We start from the raw sequence: 18,285 nt of genomic DNA on the forward strand, positions 1-18,285 counted from the left end.
GACGACTGCCTCCTGGTCCAAGTATAGGTTTCGCATTAGCACGATTAAATGTTCTGGGATTCCCATTCTTCTCAGAGTCAGCCACAGTTTGTTATGACCCACACAGTCAAACGCCTTTGCATAATCAATGAAACATAGATAGACATTCTTCTGGTATTCTCTGCTTTCAGCTAAGATCCATCTAGCATCAGCTATAATATTCCTAGTACCACGACCCTTTCTAAACCCAGCCTGGACTTCTGGTAATTCTCTGCTGATACGCTGCTCCAGTCGTTTTTGGATAATCTTCAGTAGAATCTTGCTTGCATGTGAAATCAATGATATTGTTCTGTAGTTTCCACACGCTGTTGGGTCACCTTTCTTTGGAATGGGAACAAATATAGATCTCTTCCAGTCAGTTGGCCAAGTGGTTGTTCTCCAGATTTCTTGGCACAACTTGGTGAGTGTATTTCCTTAGTGTTACCATACTTCTTGAGTCATGCTCTCTTTTTAGAATATTTCTTTGTCTACTAGGTCAATCCTCCCTTATCTTCCTTTTTTTTCATTATTTTTTTGTGCGTGTACCGTTAAATCAGATCCAACTGGTACGGGAGGAGACCATCCTTCTCCAGCAGAGCATCTGGTGGATTTGAACTGTGCACTTCTGGAATTGCAGTGCAGCTTCTTGCCACTAGGCCACCAGAGCTCCACATCCTTTCTTTAAATGAGCCGATAATGATACCACAAGAAAAGAAAACTACAAACCAATATTCCTTATAAATATAAATGCATAAATTCTCAGCAACATACTGGAAAACTTAATCCCACAGCATCTTAAAAGGATTATACACTGTGATCAAGTGGAAATTATTCCAGGAATACAAGGTTGGCTCAACTAGGAAAACTGATGTAATATATTATGTTAATAGAACACCTCTTAATTTATGGCGATGAGTCTGAACTGACTCATAGTTGACCCTCTAGGGAGTTTCTGGGCTGTAAATCACATGGGTGGAAATTGCCTATCATTTTCTTTGAGGCCACGATGGATTCACCAGAGAGGTATGGTCTTCAGGTTAGCAGTACAATGCGCTACATACCATACCACTAGATTAATAAAAGGGGGGGGAAACGCCAGTTGACCATCTCAATTGATTTAGAAAAGGCAATTAGCAAAATCCAACAAACTTTCATGATAAAATCACTCAACAAACTAGGAATAGAAGGGCACTTCCTCAACATGATAAAAGGCATTAAAAAAATTTTTTTTAAAAAGGCATTTTTAAAAACTTCACAAATTAAAACCACCACAACAAATACTATACTCAATGGTGCAAGACTGAAAAGTATTGCTCTAAAATAAGGAACAAAACAAGCATGCCCACTTTCACTACTGCTAGTTAATATTGTTTTTGATGTCCTAACCAGAGCAATTAGGCAAGAAAAAGAAACAAAAGAAGTAAAGCTATCTCTCTTTCCAGAAGACATCATTCTATAAGATTAGAAAACTCTGAAGGGTCCAGAAGAAATCTACTAGAGCTAATTATTAAATTCAGCAACGTTGTAAAATAAAAGATCAGTACACAAAAATTAGATTATACCAGTAAATGGAACAATCTGAAAGTCAAATTAAGAGAAGCATTTAATTTACAAAAGTATATAAAGGAATAATATATTTAAAAATAAATCCAGGCTGATTTGATGGGAGTGGGTTATCAGAAACTCTTCACATTAGTTCAGTGCAAGTTGGCATACAACTCCCCACTTCTTAATTTGACTGGCTAAAAAAAAAGGGGGGGAGTCAGCCAAGGAGGTTGACTTTATAATACTTGTACATGAAAAACTATAAAACATTGCTGAAAGAAATTTAAAAAATACTAAAATAAATGGAAAGATATGTATTTATAGTATTAGAAAGGGAGTTCTTGTAGCCTAGTGGTAAGGAGTTGTACTGCCAGCCCTAGGCACTCGGTTCAAATCCACCAGCTGCTCCACAGGAGGCAGATGTACAGTCTCCTCCCATGCAACTCACTGCCTCTGAAAACCTGCTGGAGGGTCAGCTATGAGTTGGTGATACACAACAACAACAGTAAAAACATGGTATTGTTGTTGATTTTGTTGTTGTTGTTAAGAGCCGACAAGTTGCAGGTGGCTCATAGTGACCCTATGAATGAAAGTCCTGGACACCTCCTGTATAACTTTCATCCTTTCGTCAGGTTCATAGGGTTTCCAGAGGCAAGTTATTGTGGAAGTGGATGCCACTCCTGCTTCCAAGCTTGTTTTAATCAGGGAGCTTCACCAAACACTGTCCACCATGGGTAACCATTCTTGCATTTGACTCATCAGTGTCACAGTGTTCGGCTTCCCAGCAACCAGGAGTTATCTCTGTACAGCAAGTGGACATACCAGGGTTACACGATCTAGATGAATGTTTCACCAAAAACAATTAAAGGCAGGCCTGAGGACGGCAGAGTTGAGTCACCCACCTTGGGCTTGGGAGCATAGACTTAATATTTTTAAGATGTCTGTATTACCCAAAGCAGTCTACCAATTCAACACAACCTTTATAAAAATTCCACTAGATTTTTTTCCCCAACAATGGAAAATTCAGCCCGCAAACTTATACAGAATTGCAAAATAACCAAAATAGTCTGACTAGTGTAATGATAGACATAAACCAATGAAATAGAGAGTTTAGAAATAAACTCATATACTAATAGCCAATTGATTTTGGTCAGGGCACCAGATACATTAAGTAAGAGCAAGAATAGGCTTTCCAACAAATGGTATTGGGGCAACTGGATTTCCAAGTGCAGAAGAATGAAGCTGAATCAGTGACAAATATAAGCTAAGTCCATAAAACTCTTAGAAGAAAACATAGGAGTAAATCTATAAAAGGCCTCTTTAAGGTGTTAAAAAGCCAAGAGGACGCTTTGAAAACTAAGGTGTGCCTGCCACAAGCTGTGGTACTTTGAATCCCCTCATATACATATGAAAGCTGGACAGTGAATAAAGAAGACCAAAGAAGAATTGACGCATTTGAATTGTGCTGCTGGTGAAAAATATTGAATATACCTGAGACTGCCAGTCGAATGGAATGAACAATTCTCCCCTGGATAAAGTGCTTCCAGAATGCTCGTTAGAAGTGAGGATGGCAAGACTTTGACTCATATACTTTGAACATGTTGTCAGGAGGGACGTGTTTTTAGAAGGTCCTCGTGCTTAGTAAAGTAGAGGATTAGAAAAAAAAAAGAGAAATACCTTCGAAGAGATAGACTGACACAGTGACTGGAACAGCGGGCCCAGACGTAGCAATAACGCTTGTCAGGGTGGTGCAGGGCCGGGCAGGGGTTCGTTCTGTTGGGCCTCATGAGTCAGAATCAACTGGACACCCTAACAGCAACGGTAGCAAAATCTTCTGGGCCTTAAGTTTAGCAGTGGATTCTTGTAACACCAAAAGGATGAATAACAACTACAAAAAGATAAATTGGACTTAATAAAAAAAATTAACTTTTGTACATAGGAGGTCATTATTAAGGAAATGAAAAGACAGTCTAAGAATGGGAGAAAATGTTTGGAAATCATAAATCATATCGCTGATAAAGATTTAATATCCAGAATATATAAAGGACTACAAACCAGCATAAAGAAAACCAAAGATGTGAGAGATGTGTGTGTATACAAAAACCACTGTCACAGAGTCTGTTCTGACTCAAAGTGACCCTGCAGGACAGAGTAACTTCCCTGTTAGGACTCCAATGTTATAAACCTTGATGGAAGCGAACAGCCACACCTTTCTTTCTCAGAGTGTCTCTGGTGGCTTTGAACCACTGATCTTTCAGCTAGAATCTGAGTCTTTTAACCATGATGCCACCAGGGTTCCTAGATGAATACAAAAAAGGAGTGAAGTTCTTTTTTTATTATTATTTTATTATTTTTATGTGCGTGTACCGTCAAATCAGATCTGACTGGTACAGGAGGAGATTGTCCCTCCTTACCCGGCAGAGCATCTGGTGGATTCGAACCATTCGCCTCTGGGATTGTAGTTGCAGCTCCTTGCCACTAGACCACGAGAGCTCCCCAGGAGTGAAGTTCTAATAATGTACTTCGGCATGAACAAACCTTGGAAATATATTAAGTTGTCAAGAATTTCATTCCGCTTTTATCCACAACCAACATGCAGGGAAGCAGCAGTCAAGAACTCAAATAATGTATTGCATCAGGGGAGTCTCCTTCCGAGGACCTCTTTAAAGTGCTGAAGAGCAAGGATGTCAATTTAAAGACTAGAAGGAACTTGACCCAAGCCATGATGTTTCTAATTGCTTCTTATGCCGGTGGAAAGTGACAATGAATGAGGAAAGCTGAAGAGTTGATTCCTTCGAGTTGTGATGTTGATAAATACGACTGAAATGTACAAAAAAGAGACTGAATATCATAGACGCTTGAACAAAGGTCTTGAGAGAAATGCAATCAGAGTTCTCCTTAGCAGCAGAGATGGTAAGACATACGTGGGGCGTGTTGTCAAGAGGGACCAGTCCCTGGAGAAGGAAATCATGCTTGGAAAAATAAAAGGTCAATGAAAGAGAGTCAGTTCCTCAAGGAGATAGAGTGACGCAGTGCCTGCAGCAGTGGGCTCGAGTGTGTAGTAGTTGTGTGGATGGCGCAGGATCAGTTAGGGTTCCATAACAAGTAAAATAATCCAGACACAAAAGGACGAGTGCTGTATGATCCTACTCATATGAAATACCTAGAATAGGGTTTACCAGGGGCTGGGGAGATGGGAAAATAGATAGTTACTGCTTTGTGGGTACAGAGTTTCTGTTTAGGGTAATGAAAGAGTTTAGGAAACAGTGGTGTTGGTGACAAAGCACTGTGACTGTAATGAACGCCACTGAAGCGCACACTTAAAAATTATTAAAATGACAATGTTAATGTTACGTGTATTTTGTTGCAATAAGGGAAAATTTCCTCAGCTGTTCTTGGCATTACTTTCCATTGTAAAGTTTCCTGTGAAGGGAGTTGGGGAGGTCCTGGAATGGAATCTGGAGACAGAAAAGGCCCCCCCCATCTTTCCTCTTCTGACCTGCTGAACCTTGATGTCCTGGAGACCAGGCAGGATGGGACCCCTTTTTGGTATCAACATTCCACTCAGGGCTTATTTCTTCCCAAACACACCTGAGTGTAACCAGGTCAAGTATGCATGTGGGTGCAGCTTTGATGGGTGGAAGTCACAGAAACACAAGGCCAAGAAACCCCAAAAACCAGAACCGCATGGACAGCAGACGTTGGCCTCCCAGGGGATCCCCTCAGCCAGCCAGGACCTGCCACCCTCCCCCCGTCCCTGAGAGTGTAAGAAGGAGCGGCTCCACCTCTCTAAAGAGTCTCCACTGTGTTCTAGACAAGTACAACGACTTCATCGAGGCCAATCGCATCGAAGACTCGAGAGAGAGGATGAAGACACTGCGGAAGTTGGTAAGGCAAGAGAAAAGCTGACAGGAAAAGGCACCAGTGGACTGAGAGGGCATTAACTGTCCCTAACTGTCCCAAGAGCCCTGGGCCCAGTGCCACTGATCCCTCTGTAACCTTAAAGAGGCCTTTCTGGAGTCTGAGCTAAGATTTCTCCATCTGTATGGGTAATGGGAGAAGAGTCCAGGCTCCCCCAGGTCCAGCAATGGGAGTTCCTGTGGGGTATGTGAGGAGCATCACAGCCTAGCCCACATCCCTCCTCCCTCTCCCACCCAGATCCGGGATCTCCCAGGACACTACTATGAAACACTCAAATTCCTCGTGGGCCATCTGAAGACCATTGCTGACCACTCAGAGAAAAACAAGGTGGGTGTGACCCTGGCATGGAGCCTTGGGAAGCCCCTCTGGCTTGCCCTCCTTAAAAGTCATTCTGTCTTTACTCTGCCCGCCTGCATGCCTGCACTGCTTCTCACTGGGAGCCCTCTCCTGGGTTTTGCGTCTTCTAGAGGCAGAGAATCACAGCCTTCCTATATCTAATAGAAGTCTTTCCTCTGATCTAAGCTCACATCCCTCCTGATGCATTTTCTGAATCAAACCCCTTAAATCTTCTGGTTTTCTGGTGAGGGGCTTGGGATGAGAGCTATAGTTTTTATCATAGTCCCCAAATACCCTTAGGACCACTGCTGTGTCCCCACTCCAGGGCCTCCCCCCGCCAGCAAGGGGAGGTGCTGACCACTATGCGTGTGCAGGTTCCACTGGGCCTGCGGTGAGTGGGCCTGGAATACAGCCTGTGCTCTACCTGCCCAGCACTGCTGTGCCCACGCAGGGGCACGTGGCCCCCAAGATGAGGGTAGCTCAGGGTTTGGTCAGTGACACAGCTGAGAGAGCACGGGAGGTGCTGGAGGTCAGAACCTGAAGAGATGTTGACCTTGACCTGATTCTCTTCTCTGTCCAGATGGAGCCCCGTAACCTGGCCCTGGTCTTTGGGCCAACACTGGTGAGGACGTCCGAGGACAACATGACAGACATGGTGACCCACATGCCCGATCGTTACAAGATTGTCGAGACGCTGATCCAGCACGTAAGCAGCCTGCTATGTGCATGCGTCCTCTGGACGGACCCAGCCTGTGTCCCACCCCCTCTGAGTGCCTGGCTTCCACACAGTCTCACTGTGTTCAGGGGAGACGTAAGAAAATGCTGCCTGGGTAACAAATGCCCTTCAGAAGAAGTGGCCTGCAAGACAGTCACTGTTGTTCTTAGGTGCTGGCAAGCGCAGTCTACCTCTCGCTTCCCCTGTTTGCAGTAGAGGGAAACACTGCCCAGCCCCAGGCCATCCGTGAGGCACATGGTGGCGGTGTTTGAGCTCACTGTGGTGCCGCCTAGAGGAGCTTATCTTCTTGAGGGGCACTCTATCAGACGGGGTTCCACGGCTATCTGGTTTTCACTGGCCAGGCTTTTCAGTGGACCATCAAGCTTCTTCCTAAGCTGCTGAAGCCTGGAAGCTCTTCTGAAAGCTGTATACCATAGGCGAGCCTGCTGATATTTGTGGGATAACTGACAGCAGCAAAGCAAGACACACACCGCCACAGTGTGACAAATGGATAGCTGAGTGGTGGGAAACAGGAACAGATCCTTAGAATCCTTGTCCTTCTGTGATACCAAGTCCCCAGTAGGAGAATCAGGAAGCTTCTGAGCTTCCATGATCAGTGTGAGGGTCAGTGGGAAAAGGAAGGCCTGCACGGAGGTGTGCTTTCAGGACGTGGTTTCACGGAGAGGCAAGCTATTAGAAATGGATGGATGGTGCAGAAGCAGCGGCAGAGGTCCAAAGGCATCCCTGAGGCTTCAGGGAGGTGACGGTGATGCCTTGATTGGAGGGTGGCATGAGTAGGGTGGGACAGGACAGAGAGCACAGACTGAAGGCAAGAGGGCCCCCTCCCCCTGCACTAGTGCTGATCACTTCTCTCCTCAAGGCTTTTGTAGAGGCACAGGCGTCCTGTGTTATGAATTCTTGTTGTCCATTTAGGAATGAGGGCCCTAAGTGGCCGGCAGAGGGCGCTAGAGACATTGCTCCTCTTGAGCCAAATCCAAAGGCAGTGGACTTGGAAGGGGCCTTATGGCACCCAGACCAGTCCTCACACCTTACAGAGGAGGAAACTAGGGTACGAAGAGGAGCTGTGACTTGCCCAAATATTACCTCCTTGACTTTTTGGGTCTGGATATTGCTATGGAGAGCTCTAATTACATCCGATACTTGCTCCTTTGTGTGAACAAAAACTCTCATTGCTCTCAAGGCAGATGACTCACTGCTGACCCTCCATTGAATTTCTGAGGCTGTAAATTGCCCATCTTTCTCCTGCAGAGCCGCTGGCCACCTTTGGGTTAGCAGGACAACTCACTACAGACTATGGCACCAGGGCTTTTGTAGGAACAGGCTGCCTTTCGTTTTATTTTTTCAGAAACTTAGAATTTCACAAAATTGCAAAATGTGTTTAAGTATTTGTCTTCTATCCTGATTGACATTTATAAGATAGCCCTTGTTTCTTTGTTGTTATGTATGGTTGAGTCACCTGTGACTCATAGCGACCCTGTGTACAACAGCCCTAAACCCTGCTCTGATCCTGTGCTAATCTTATTGTCACTGACACACCTACCCTCATTGCCCCAGTCACTGAATCAATCTATCTCATGGAGGGTCTTCCTCTCCTATGCTGTTCCTCCACCCCCACCCTCTCAAGCATGATGTCCCTCTCCAAGGACTAGTCCCTTCTTGTAGCATGTCCAAAGTATGTCAGATGAAGCTTCAGAATCCTTGCCTCCAAGGAGCCTTGTCTCTTTACTTCCTAGACAACCTCTTGATAATTCTCAGCAATTGACTGTTCTTTGCTCTGTTGGGGTCTCCTGCCAATAGACCCAGCTGGCACTAGGGGGCACTGTGGCCCCCCTGTCTTGGACAGTAGTGGGCGGGGAAGGACAAAATGTAGCAGCTCTCTAAAACTGTCACCCTCCTGTCCTTGGACACCACCCGCTATAGGCTGCATTTCCTTCCCACGCTGGGACACAACCTTTTCCCTCACAGTCTGGGGAGTAGAGTTCCAAGATCTTCTGTGGCCAGGCCAGCCCAGGCTCTGTTGCAGAGGAGTGGGGATGGGGTTTGCCTTTTTAAATTTTTTTTAAGTAATAAGGGTGAAGCCGGGCTGTTCCTTGGAGGCAAGGATTCTGAAGCTTTGTCTGACATACTTTGGACATGTTGCAAGGAGGGACCAGTCCTTGGAGAAGGACGTCATGTTTGGGAGGATGGAGGGACAGCGCAGGAGAGGAAGACTCTCGATAAGATGGATCGATTCAGTGATTTGGATAGTGGGAGTAGGTGTGTCAGAGACAGTGAGGTTGGCACAGAATAGAGCAGGGTTTAGGGCTCTTGTACATAGGGTCGCTATGAGTCGCAAGCAACTCGATGGCACATAACAACAACAATATTTATTATATTCTCCATGGACGTTTACACAGCAAATAGGTTCCATCTGACTCCTTCACAAACTGTTCAGCACCTTTGGCTGCATTTTCTACAGTATGTCAGTATGCTCATTTGCAGTGTGGGTTCCATGTCTCCATAAGCCCCTCATCTGTGCTTCAGTGTAATTGTTTACCATTTGGTCTCATATGAGAGCCCTGGTGATGCAGTGGTCAAGCACGCAGCTGAGCGACTAACTGGAAGGCCACATTCTGACCCTCTGGCCACTCTGTGGGAGATGAAGCGACTTCCTTCCAGGTTTCCTGCCTTGGAAACACTGGATGGCAGTTCTCCTGTCCCGCAGGACCGCTATGAATTAGAATCGACTCGATGACAGTGGGTTTGATTTTGGCGTTTTGGTTTGGTCTCATATAGATGCTGGTTTGCAGTTGTGAATAGGGTTCTGACAGAGTGATGTGACTGTGTCGTGTAACGGGTCTTGGTTCTGTGGGCTAGACACCAGCAGGGACGTTGTGAGGGAGCTCGCTGGCATCATGCCTAGGGAGCCATGCTGCTAACCCAAAGGTCTTTGATGGTTCCAGTCTACCAGTTACTGTGGCAGAAAGATGAGCAGTCTCCTCCCAGGCAGTTTACAGACTTGGACATCTAGTGGAAGGTCAGCTATACATAGAGACTGACACAACAGCAGGAAGAGAGAGGGATTGCCAGATCCTGTGGTATTTTTATTTCTGACGTTTTACGGACGCTCTGTACTGCTTTCTGTAGTGGTTGTACCATCGTACAGTCCTGCCAGCAGTGCGTGAGGGGTCCAGATATTCGACACCCTCACCAGCATTTGTGGTCGTCTTCTGTTTGTCATTTTTCTGGGCTAAGATGCTATTTTGTTGTTTTAGTTTTCAGTATAGGTAATTTTTTAATAGGTGTTCATTGTTGTTGCTTATGTGCCATCGAGTCAACTACAGTTCATAGCAGCCCTGTGCACAGCAGCTCTGAACCCTGCCCTATCCTGAAGCAGTTTCACCGTCTCCAACACACCGACCCCCATTACCCCAGTAACTGTGTCAATCCATCTCATCCAAGGTCTACTCACTGGTAACATTCTTTATATTTATGAGCTGACCCATTATTTAGCTAAAAGGTGACCTCCAGGAGGAGTTTAGGTTCAGGATTCATGGACTACCTCAGGGCTGTAGTTTCAGGGTTCCCCAAGTCTCAGCAGGTTTGGTAAGTCTGGGCTTTGTAAGAAGGCCCCTTGCATCTTAGTGCCTCCTCCCTCCCTGGTCCACGTGGCATCTGAGTGGGTCTTCAAGAGCAGGTTGAGGGCCTGTGCCTCCCTCAGCTCCTTTCCATGCTGATTTCTTTTACTTCCTTTTGTCTCCTCTGCAGTCAGACTGGTTCTTCAGCGACGAGGAAGACAAGGGAGAGAGAGTAAGTGATACAGGGGCTGGTGTGGAGGGTTCTGGTCCCAGGTAGGCCATTTCCCCAGGTAGGGACAGGGGTAGCAAGCCTGAGGACTTTTCTAGTGTAAAGCAGTGACCCTTCTTCAGTCTGATGAGACCTCAGTCAGATGGGGAGACCTAGGCCTAACCCTGAGGAGCCTAGTTCAGAAACGATGGCCCACACTTTGGTCTTTTGTAGAAGATCAAAATCTTAGGAAGCACCATCAGGGGTCCCATCAGGTGTAGGGAAGGCATAAAGCAGACAGAGTGGGAACAGAGTGGCAACTGCCTCATAAGGGAAGTGCCCCTGCCCTGGCACCCCAGTCTGGTGGAAGAGGAATGAGCCACCCTCAGAGCACCTTGTTTTGAGGGGTCGTCATGCAGCCATCGGAGGGCATGCTTGCTCTTTGTTTGCAGACCCCGGTGGATGACAAGGAGCCCCAGTCAGTGCCCAATATCGAATACCTCCTGCCCAACATAGGCAGGACGGTGGCCCCAGCTGACCCAGGTTCCGGTGAGTTCTGGGGCTAGGGTGTGGGATATGTACAGTAGGGGGTCTGCATTCCTGAGGGTCCCAGATGCCTGGCCACATGACCACTTTCCCTGCTCTTGCTCCAGGGGCCCTGCCCACCCTGCTGCTGAGCTTGGGGCCTGCCAGGGCCCTCTCCCCCGAGGAAGCCCCCGCTTGCCTTAGCCGCTGAGCCACCCCACCCAGGGCTGGGTGGGAGCCGCCTCACTGCTTTGTCTGCCCTCCTTCACTGGTTTTCTTCCTGAGCCTTTTAATTTCTCATGGGCTGTGGCCTTCTGGGCATGTTCTCTTTTTAATTTTTCTTCCTTTTCTCCTGCACCCCTCCACCCCTCTTCCTTCCTCTTCTCCTTGTGCTCCCTCTCCCCCCTTGACCTTCTCCTCTCCCCCCTACTGCCCCTTCTCTCCTCCCCCTCCTCCAGCGGACCTGTTGGAGATTTAAAGGGTACAGTGCGGTGTCGCGACCTCGGGCACTAACAGTGGTGGGTGATTATAAGAAGGCAGGGCAGGCGTGAGGGGGGCAGGTTGTCAGGTCCTGGACCTTCCCCTGACATATCAGCCACCATGCGTGCTTAGAACTCTAGCCCCTAAGGCCCTTCTCAGGAGAAGGAGCTGCTGGATAGAGCTAGATCCTTTCCCTTACCAGCAAGGGTGGGCACAGAGGGGTGCCCTCCATAGTCCCACACTCTGCCACCCTCCTTACATCATTCCTTTGTGGAACTTGGTCCCAGGGAAAGTTTAGCTGATAGCAGGACCCCGCCTTTCCTGATACCAGTGATGCAACTTTCAGAATCTTCTCTGTATCTATAGCTCCTACTCCAGGGCCTGACTCTTCTTACTTATGAAAGTGGGGCCCCTGGTCACACAGCCATTAAATCTGTTTCCAGGGCCTCTGGCCCTTGCGTGGCAGAAGAGAAATGGCTTATGAGCCCAGAGATAATGGCCAGTGCCTTCTGGGCTCAAGCTCATCGCATTTCTGACAGAGTCACTCAATGGTCCAGATGGTTAAGGCCTTCCAAAAGGTTGGCAGTTCAAGAACACTTAGGAAAAAAAGTCACATAAGAAGGACTGGCAGTCTGAAAAATTAACATTCCAAGTGTGTAGAGCATAGCCGTATATGCTGACAGGCCACGAGTTAGCCTCACCTCCATGGCCACTCCATCTACTACTTTTGTCTCTGACAGGGATGCCAACAGCACCTCTAGTGGCAAGAAGCAAGCTCAGAGAAGGGACCAGAAAATATAGGGGTGGGATGCAGACAGGAAGGAGCCCCCTGCCTCTTCTAATCACCTGCTGCCACTCCCCTGCCCTCGTGTGTTGCTGTGTGGTCAGCCCGTCTCGCTCTTCTCACCATGGACTGGGTGGTGGCCTGGGGAAGAGGCATCTAACTTGCTTGCCAGAGAGTGTGGATTAACCGCACCCTGCCCGCTACCCCCACTGGGCCTGGGAAAGTCCATTCAGCCTGCGTCCTTGTTCCTGGCTCCATCTTTACACCAGTGGTGTTAAGGGAGCAGGCCTGGTTTTACTCGTCCTCCCAACTCTGGTTATACTCAGGGGACACTCCCAATAAGGCATGGGGCCTTTCAAGCCTCTCATCACTTCCTGAGTCCCATCACTTCATCTCTGCCTGTTCATTCGATGTCCAAGTGGTCCCTCTTCCCCGCTCGTGTCCTGGGGCGGTGTTCAGGGGGGATGTGGGGCACTTTCCTCCCTATGCCCTGTGTGGTCTCCATTTCTCAGAGCATCTGTAATTTGCTGTGTTTCACTGTTGTGGTTTCCGTGGACTGCGTTTAATGTTTGGCATTTTTCTCTCCAGAGCTTCAGAATCACAGGGACAAGAGTGGCAGGGGAGGGTAAAAGGAAACAACTCCCAAGAAAAGCTCCCCTTACCCCGGGCAAATGAGTGTCAATGGCTAGCAACATGATGTCACTTCCTGCCTCAAAAGGCACTAGTGGTTGAGATCATTTTTGGCATCCCTACCTCGTAGTAAATGTCATCAGAGGCCCACACTCGAGGCCTGGGAAAAGTCAGGATTGGTACCTCCCTAGTTTCTGAAGCAGGTTTTTGGAGAGGAATTGTGTTCATAAGACTTGTCCTCTCTTGCCCTGATCTAACTTTTCTTTTTCTTTCTCTCTCTGGCCAATAGATTCTACCACCTGTAGTTCAGCCAAGTCCAAGGTAAGCGTCAAGGTCATTCAGAAGGTTTTCTCCTCATATGAGTCAGATTACTTTGCTTTCCAGTCAAAGGGATTGGGAGAATTGTGGTTGGACCCTGAGGGAAGTTGATGAGAGAGAAGCTGGAGGAGGGGCTGGGATCTGAGGAGGTTGGAATGCCTGTGCTTCGGGGGGAGCTTCCCAAGGTGTAATAGGAAGAGGAAAGAGTGAGCACAGCCGCCAGCAGAGTTGGTGGTAGAGGGTTGGGGTGTTCCCTGCTGCTGGCTCCTCTTTTCTGAGTGTACTGAGAGGGAAGTAAGCTGAAAAAGGAAGTCTGAAATGAATGGCAAAAGTAAGATTGAGCTTCTTGGAGTCTAGAACTTGGCCCAGGCCTCTGGGTGTGGTCCAGGCCTGAGGGAAACCAGCTGTTTTTTCAGCAGCCCTGTGTGGTTCTAGGTGGATTTGGCTCCTTCACAGAGCCCTGACAGGCCCTCCTGTCTAAAAGACATCCTCACTTACCTTCTGTCCTCAACAGACCCCACTACTGGCCTCCCAGAGCTCACAGGCCAACTCTCCCTGAAGCCTCTGGGGATAAAATTGATTCCTTTGAAGGCCCTAGCATGTTCAGCTTGCCAGTCTAGGCCCGCCTGACTCCCATAATTAGCCTGAGAGTACCTTAAGAAGTCCTGCTGTTAGTTACAGGACTTGAACATAGAACATGCTTTAGAAAGCCTTTAAGCTGACTCAGGGACTTACTCCATTGTGTGTGGACCAGTAGGTAACTCTAAATCATTCAAATGCAGACCCCTGCCAGTGAGTCCATTCTGACTCACAGTGCCCCTCCGCTGGGTTTCCAGGCTAAACATTTTAACAGAAGTTGTCTGCCATCTTTCACTCATGGAGCCACTGGAGAATTTAAACTGCCAAGAATGAAGTGACCTTTGGTTATAGCACTGACATGGCACAGATTAAGCCACCAGAGAGCCTTCAAGATCAATGTTTGTTGTTAAGTGCTGTCGAGTCGAGTGTGACTCCACAAAGAGCAGATCTGAACCTTACTCCGTCCTCATCGTCTGATACACTCAGCCTCTTCATTGCTGCAGTCACCATGTCAAGCCATCTATCTCAGTGGGGGTCTTCCATTCTTTCTCTGACACTCCACCTTTCCAAGCCTCGCCCTTTCCAAGGACTAGCCTCTACTAGCAACATGTCCAAAGTATGAGAGACAAAGTTTTGCCATCCTTGTCTCCAAAGAGCACTCTGGCTGCACCTTTTCCAAGACATATCTGCTCGTTCCTTTGGCAGTCCATGGGACATTCAGTACTCTTCTCCAGCTCCACAGCTCACAGGGATCAGTTCATCTGTCCTCTTTATTCATTGTCCAGCTCTCAGACCATGGCCCGAATCAGGCTTCAAACTGACATCATTGCTGATAAGATTTCACTAGTGTGATATTTAGTGTGAGATAAGTAGTGATCAAAATCACTAGTGCGAGACAAAAGGGAAGTCAGTTTATATTTTCTGGGCATGTACTAGATGCTGACAATTTATCTTACTTGTAAAAAAACCCCTAACCCACCTTATCATGACAAAGACCCCTAGAGTTCTGTATCCTCCTATTTTAGAGAAGAATACCAAGGCTCAGAGAGTTTAAGTAATGAAAAATTTGAATGTGTTTTCAGGGAGAGATGGCATTTCTTGGTAAATGCTCCACAGTCTTGAGTTCTGACCCTCTGCTTTCAAGTTCCACGTTCTTGAGCTTTCCAGCCCAGGAACTGCATCAAAACAAGCCAGCCAAAGCCCTGAGAAAGAGAAGCCCAAGATTAGGGCACCAGCTTATGAATGGATAGTGACAGCTAGCATGGTGAGGCCTCGGGAAAGCAGGGTACCAGAGGGTCTGACCACTCAGGTGCCAGGGTCAGAGCCAGGGGAGGAGGCACTGGGCATCTGAGAACATGTGGCATCCTCGTGTAGGTGAATCGCTGCTTGGAAATCCAGGCCTGGTCCTTCCCCAGGCTATGAGCTCCTCAAGGGCAGGGCTGAATCTATCACTCCCAGTCTCTGGATCTTGTCTAACTTTAAAAATCTAGGTCAGCGGTTGTCAAACTGTGCTCTTAGAGCTCCCTGGGGGTCATCACCACCAGCAGGTGTAGGGGAGTGCCGAGGGGGCGGCCTCTAGCCTCACCCTCCTCAGTGTAAGCCGGGCATGGCTTTGTTCTGTTTCAGGAAGCTGGGTTTCTAGGGAGGATTCTAGTTGAACAGCTTGCTCTCAGGCTAAAATAGCAGCTGAAAACCATTGTTCTAGATTTAACAATCCCTTGTCTCCCCAGCTCTCTCAGGCAGTGTATAGGAGAGCAATGTGGTGTCAGCCCCACACTCCAGTCCCGCCTCCTGCAAAGATGGTTTTGGCTGTCGGTGGGCGTTTGACCAGGGCACACCCCGCAGACTTCTCTTGGCTTGCTCTCACTCTCCTCCATGGAGGTGGTGTGCATCAGTGTTCTGCTCAGAGGGCTCCTTAGCAACTTAGCTCCAACTTCTTCTGTCTTCTCTGTTACCCTTCACCCCTATTCAACTCTGTGTTGCCTGTAGTAACCAAGGATGACCATTAGCCCAGGGAGAAGCCCTGCTCCTAACTCGACCTCCCTAACTTTATTTTTTATTTCACCACTTGTTTTTAAACATTTCCTTAACCCACCTGAGGAAGGGCTTCCCAGGCTATGCAGGGGATGGTGGGCGTGGCTTGTCTGAGTGCCACATTGAGCACTTTGTAGCCACTGTCAGTTTCCATCACCAACTGTGAGCACTTGAGTGAAGTTACATACATTCAGTAACTTAAACCTAACTGCCATGGGCATTATTTTCCATAGATAAGCCTCTACAGGGCCTTGTCCCATCCTACTTTAGCTGTCACCTCTACATGAGGGACAACTTTCTGACCACATTAAAACTTGTGCATTGGTCAAAACCCCACAATATTGCAGACCCTGGAGCCTTGGGCCCTTCAGGAATCTGGGGAAAGCTCTGAACTCTTGTTCTAGAAAGACACCCTCCCTCAGAAGCCCTGTAGCAACCTCAGGGTGCTGGCAGCCCTTGGGTCCCAGTGCCTATCTCAGGACCTCCATTAAGGATCCCCTTCTCTGGAGGAACTGAAGGCTGACAACTTGCTTGGTGCAGATTATCAGTCCAGTCATTACCAATTACCATGCCTGGTAATTTTTTTTCCCATTACTGATTCTCAAATTAAAAATATCCAACAGTGTTCGCTTTGGCAGCACATATACTAAAAAAAAAATTGGAACGATACAGAGAAGATTAGCATGGCCCCTGTGCAAGGATGACACGCAAATTCGTGAAGTGTTCCATAAAAAAAAATATCCAACAGTACTGTCAGTGGTACCATTTACTGGGCATTTGCTCTGTGGCTGTTACTGTGCTCAGAATTAGCCATCTTCACAAATGCCCTCTGAGGAGAGGCCATGATGTCCTTATCTGACAGCTGAGGACATGAGGCCAGAAGGACTTCTGTCACTTACCCCTGTCCCATCGCCAGCTAGTTTTCTGCCCTCGAGCCTGCCCTTCTGACACCCCATGATGATGATGATGAGGCGGATGGTGGTGACCATGGTCCTGGTGTGCCCTACCCAGCTATTGGACTGGAGCCAATGGGCTAGGCTGGGTGAAACCAGCTGACATGGATGGTCAAACTGTAGGTCTCTAAGCACCAGAAAGATCACAGAAAGACTGCTGAGGAGGAAGAGGGAATGGGTGAGGTAAGGAGGGAGGTAGGGAGCCCTGTTAGGATGGAAAGAGCCAGGAAAGGCAGAATGAGAGACTGAACAGAGGCTTTGGGAGTCGTTTCAGGAGCAGCCAGAGATCATGGCTGTGTGAAGGGGTGGTGGTGGAGGAGTCAGATGATCATGTTGAGGGTAGACACAGATGGGGCAGGGGTAAGTAGGCAGAGTTCAGTGCCTGCAGGAATTCAGGGGGAGTCACAGGTGCAAGAAGAGTTCAGGGGCTCTGTAGAGATTTGGGTGAAGCTTCTTCAGAAGTAGGTGGTGGGACGAATAAAATGTTGCTTGGCATGTTAGATTCTTCCTTTGCTAAAAGGCAGAGGGGGAAAAAAAGGCAGAGGGCAGACCAGCAGGGAGGATGCAAACCAGCATGAGGGGGACTGGTGGGCAGTGGTCCCCGCAGGGAGAACTGTTAAGGGCAGACTGAAGAGGTTTCAGAGCTTAACCCGGAGCTGGTTCCAGTAAGGACAAGGGCAGGAAGTTACCCAGCTTAGAGCGGGAAATCACAACTTGGGATTCTTCTGTGACTTTTGGCAACAGAAGCCAGGGCGGGAGTGGCCTGGGTTTGGGATTGGTGGGGTGACTGAAGTGCTGGTGAGGTGCAGAGAGGAAGTGAAGGCTGGCAGGCTCTGTGTCAAGTAGGTGGAGAGGCAGGTTTCCGGTGAGAAGTGAGCGGACCTCCCTGGAGGGTAGGATCCTGACAGGGAAAGAGGAATTCGAAGATGGGAAATGGGTTCAAACTGTCAAGTGTTATTCAGTGTGGAGAGACTTATTACCGGAGCTTGTTTAACGGGGTTCCCCTGGCGTCTGTACACGGATATGGAACGGAATGCAGCCACGGGTGAGCAGAGCTGAGGTTCAGAGCTGGGCCAGAGGCGATGTTGGGCAGCGACACTGAGGGGGTCACCCTAGAAAAGAATGAGACACTCCAGCGGGGGCGGGGGTCAGTGGTTCAAGTGTGAGCACCTCCTGAATACTGACCTGCCTCCCCCACAGGGCTCGTGGGCCCCCAAGAAGGAGCCGTACACCAGGGAGATGCTGGCGATCTCCTTCATCTCAGCCGTCAACCGCAAACGGAAGAAGCGGCGGGAGGCGCGGGGACTGGGCAGCAGCACCGACGACGACTCGGAGCACGAGGCACACAAGTCCGGGACGGGGACGCCGGCGCCGGGGGCCCAGGACCGACCGGAGGAGCAGCTGCCGGGTGCCGCTGTCCCCGAAGCCCCCGGGCGCCTCAGTCTCCCGGCGGCGCCGGAGGAGCGGCCTGCGGCGGACACGCGCTCCATCGTCTCGGGCTACTCCACCCTGTCCACCATGGACCGCAGCGTGTGCTCGGGCCCCGGCGGGCGGCGGGCGGGTGCGGGTGACGAGGCGGACGACGAGCGCAGCGAGCTGAGCCACGTGGAGACGGACACGGAGGCGGGCGCGGGCCCTGCGGGTCGCCTGGCGCGCCGGCC

The 18,285-nt window shown here is 48.7% G+C and overlaps 1 protein-coding gene across 1 annotated transcript in view; it reads left to right on the top strand.

Annotated features, from left to right (window-relative positions):
• Positions 1 to 18,285, top strand: part of ARHGAP23 (Rho GTPase activating protein 23) — a 95,154-nt gene that overhangs the window by 75,674 nt on the left and 1,195 nt on the right. Inside the window, exons 18-24 of the mRNA XM_006889470.1 lie at positions 5,378 to 5,451; positions 5,722 to 5,811; positions 6,401 to 6,526; positions 10,304 to 10,345; positions 10,774 to 10,870; positions 13,030 to 13,061; positions 17,825 to 18,282. Coding sequence (XP_006889532.1) covers positions 5,378 to 5,451; positions 5,722 to 5,811; positions 6,401 to 6,526; positions 10,304 to 10,345; positions 10,774 to 10,870; positions 13,030 to 13,061; positions 17,825 to 18,282 — 919 coding nt within the window. The remainder of the gene's footprint in view (positions 1 to 5,377; positions 5,452 to 5,721; positions 5,812 to 6,400; positions 6,527 to 10,303; positions 10,346 to 10,773; positions 10,871 to 13,029; positions 13,062 to 17,824; positions 18,283 to 18,285) is intronic.

This window comes from Elephantulus edwardii, unplaced genomic scaffold, assembly GCF_000299155.1.
Source record: "Elephantulus edwardii isolate Elephantulus edwardi_28Jun2011 unplaced genomic scaffold, EleEdw1.0 scaffold00077, whole genome shotgun sequence".
NCBI lineage: Eukaryota > Metazoa > Chordata > Mammalia > Macroscelidea > Macroscelididae > Elephantulus > Elephantulus edwardii.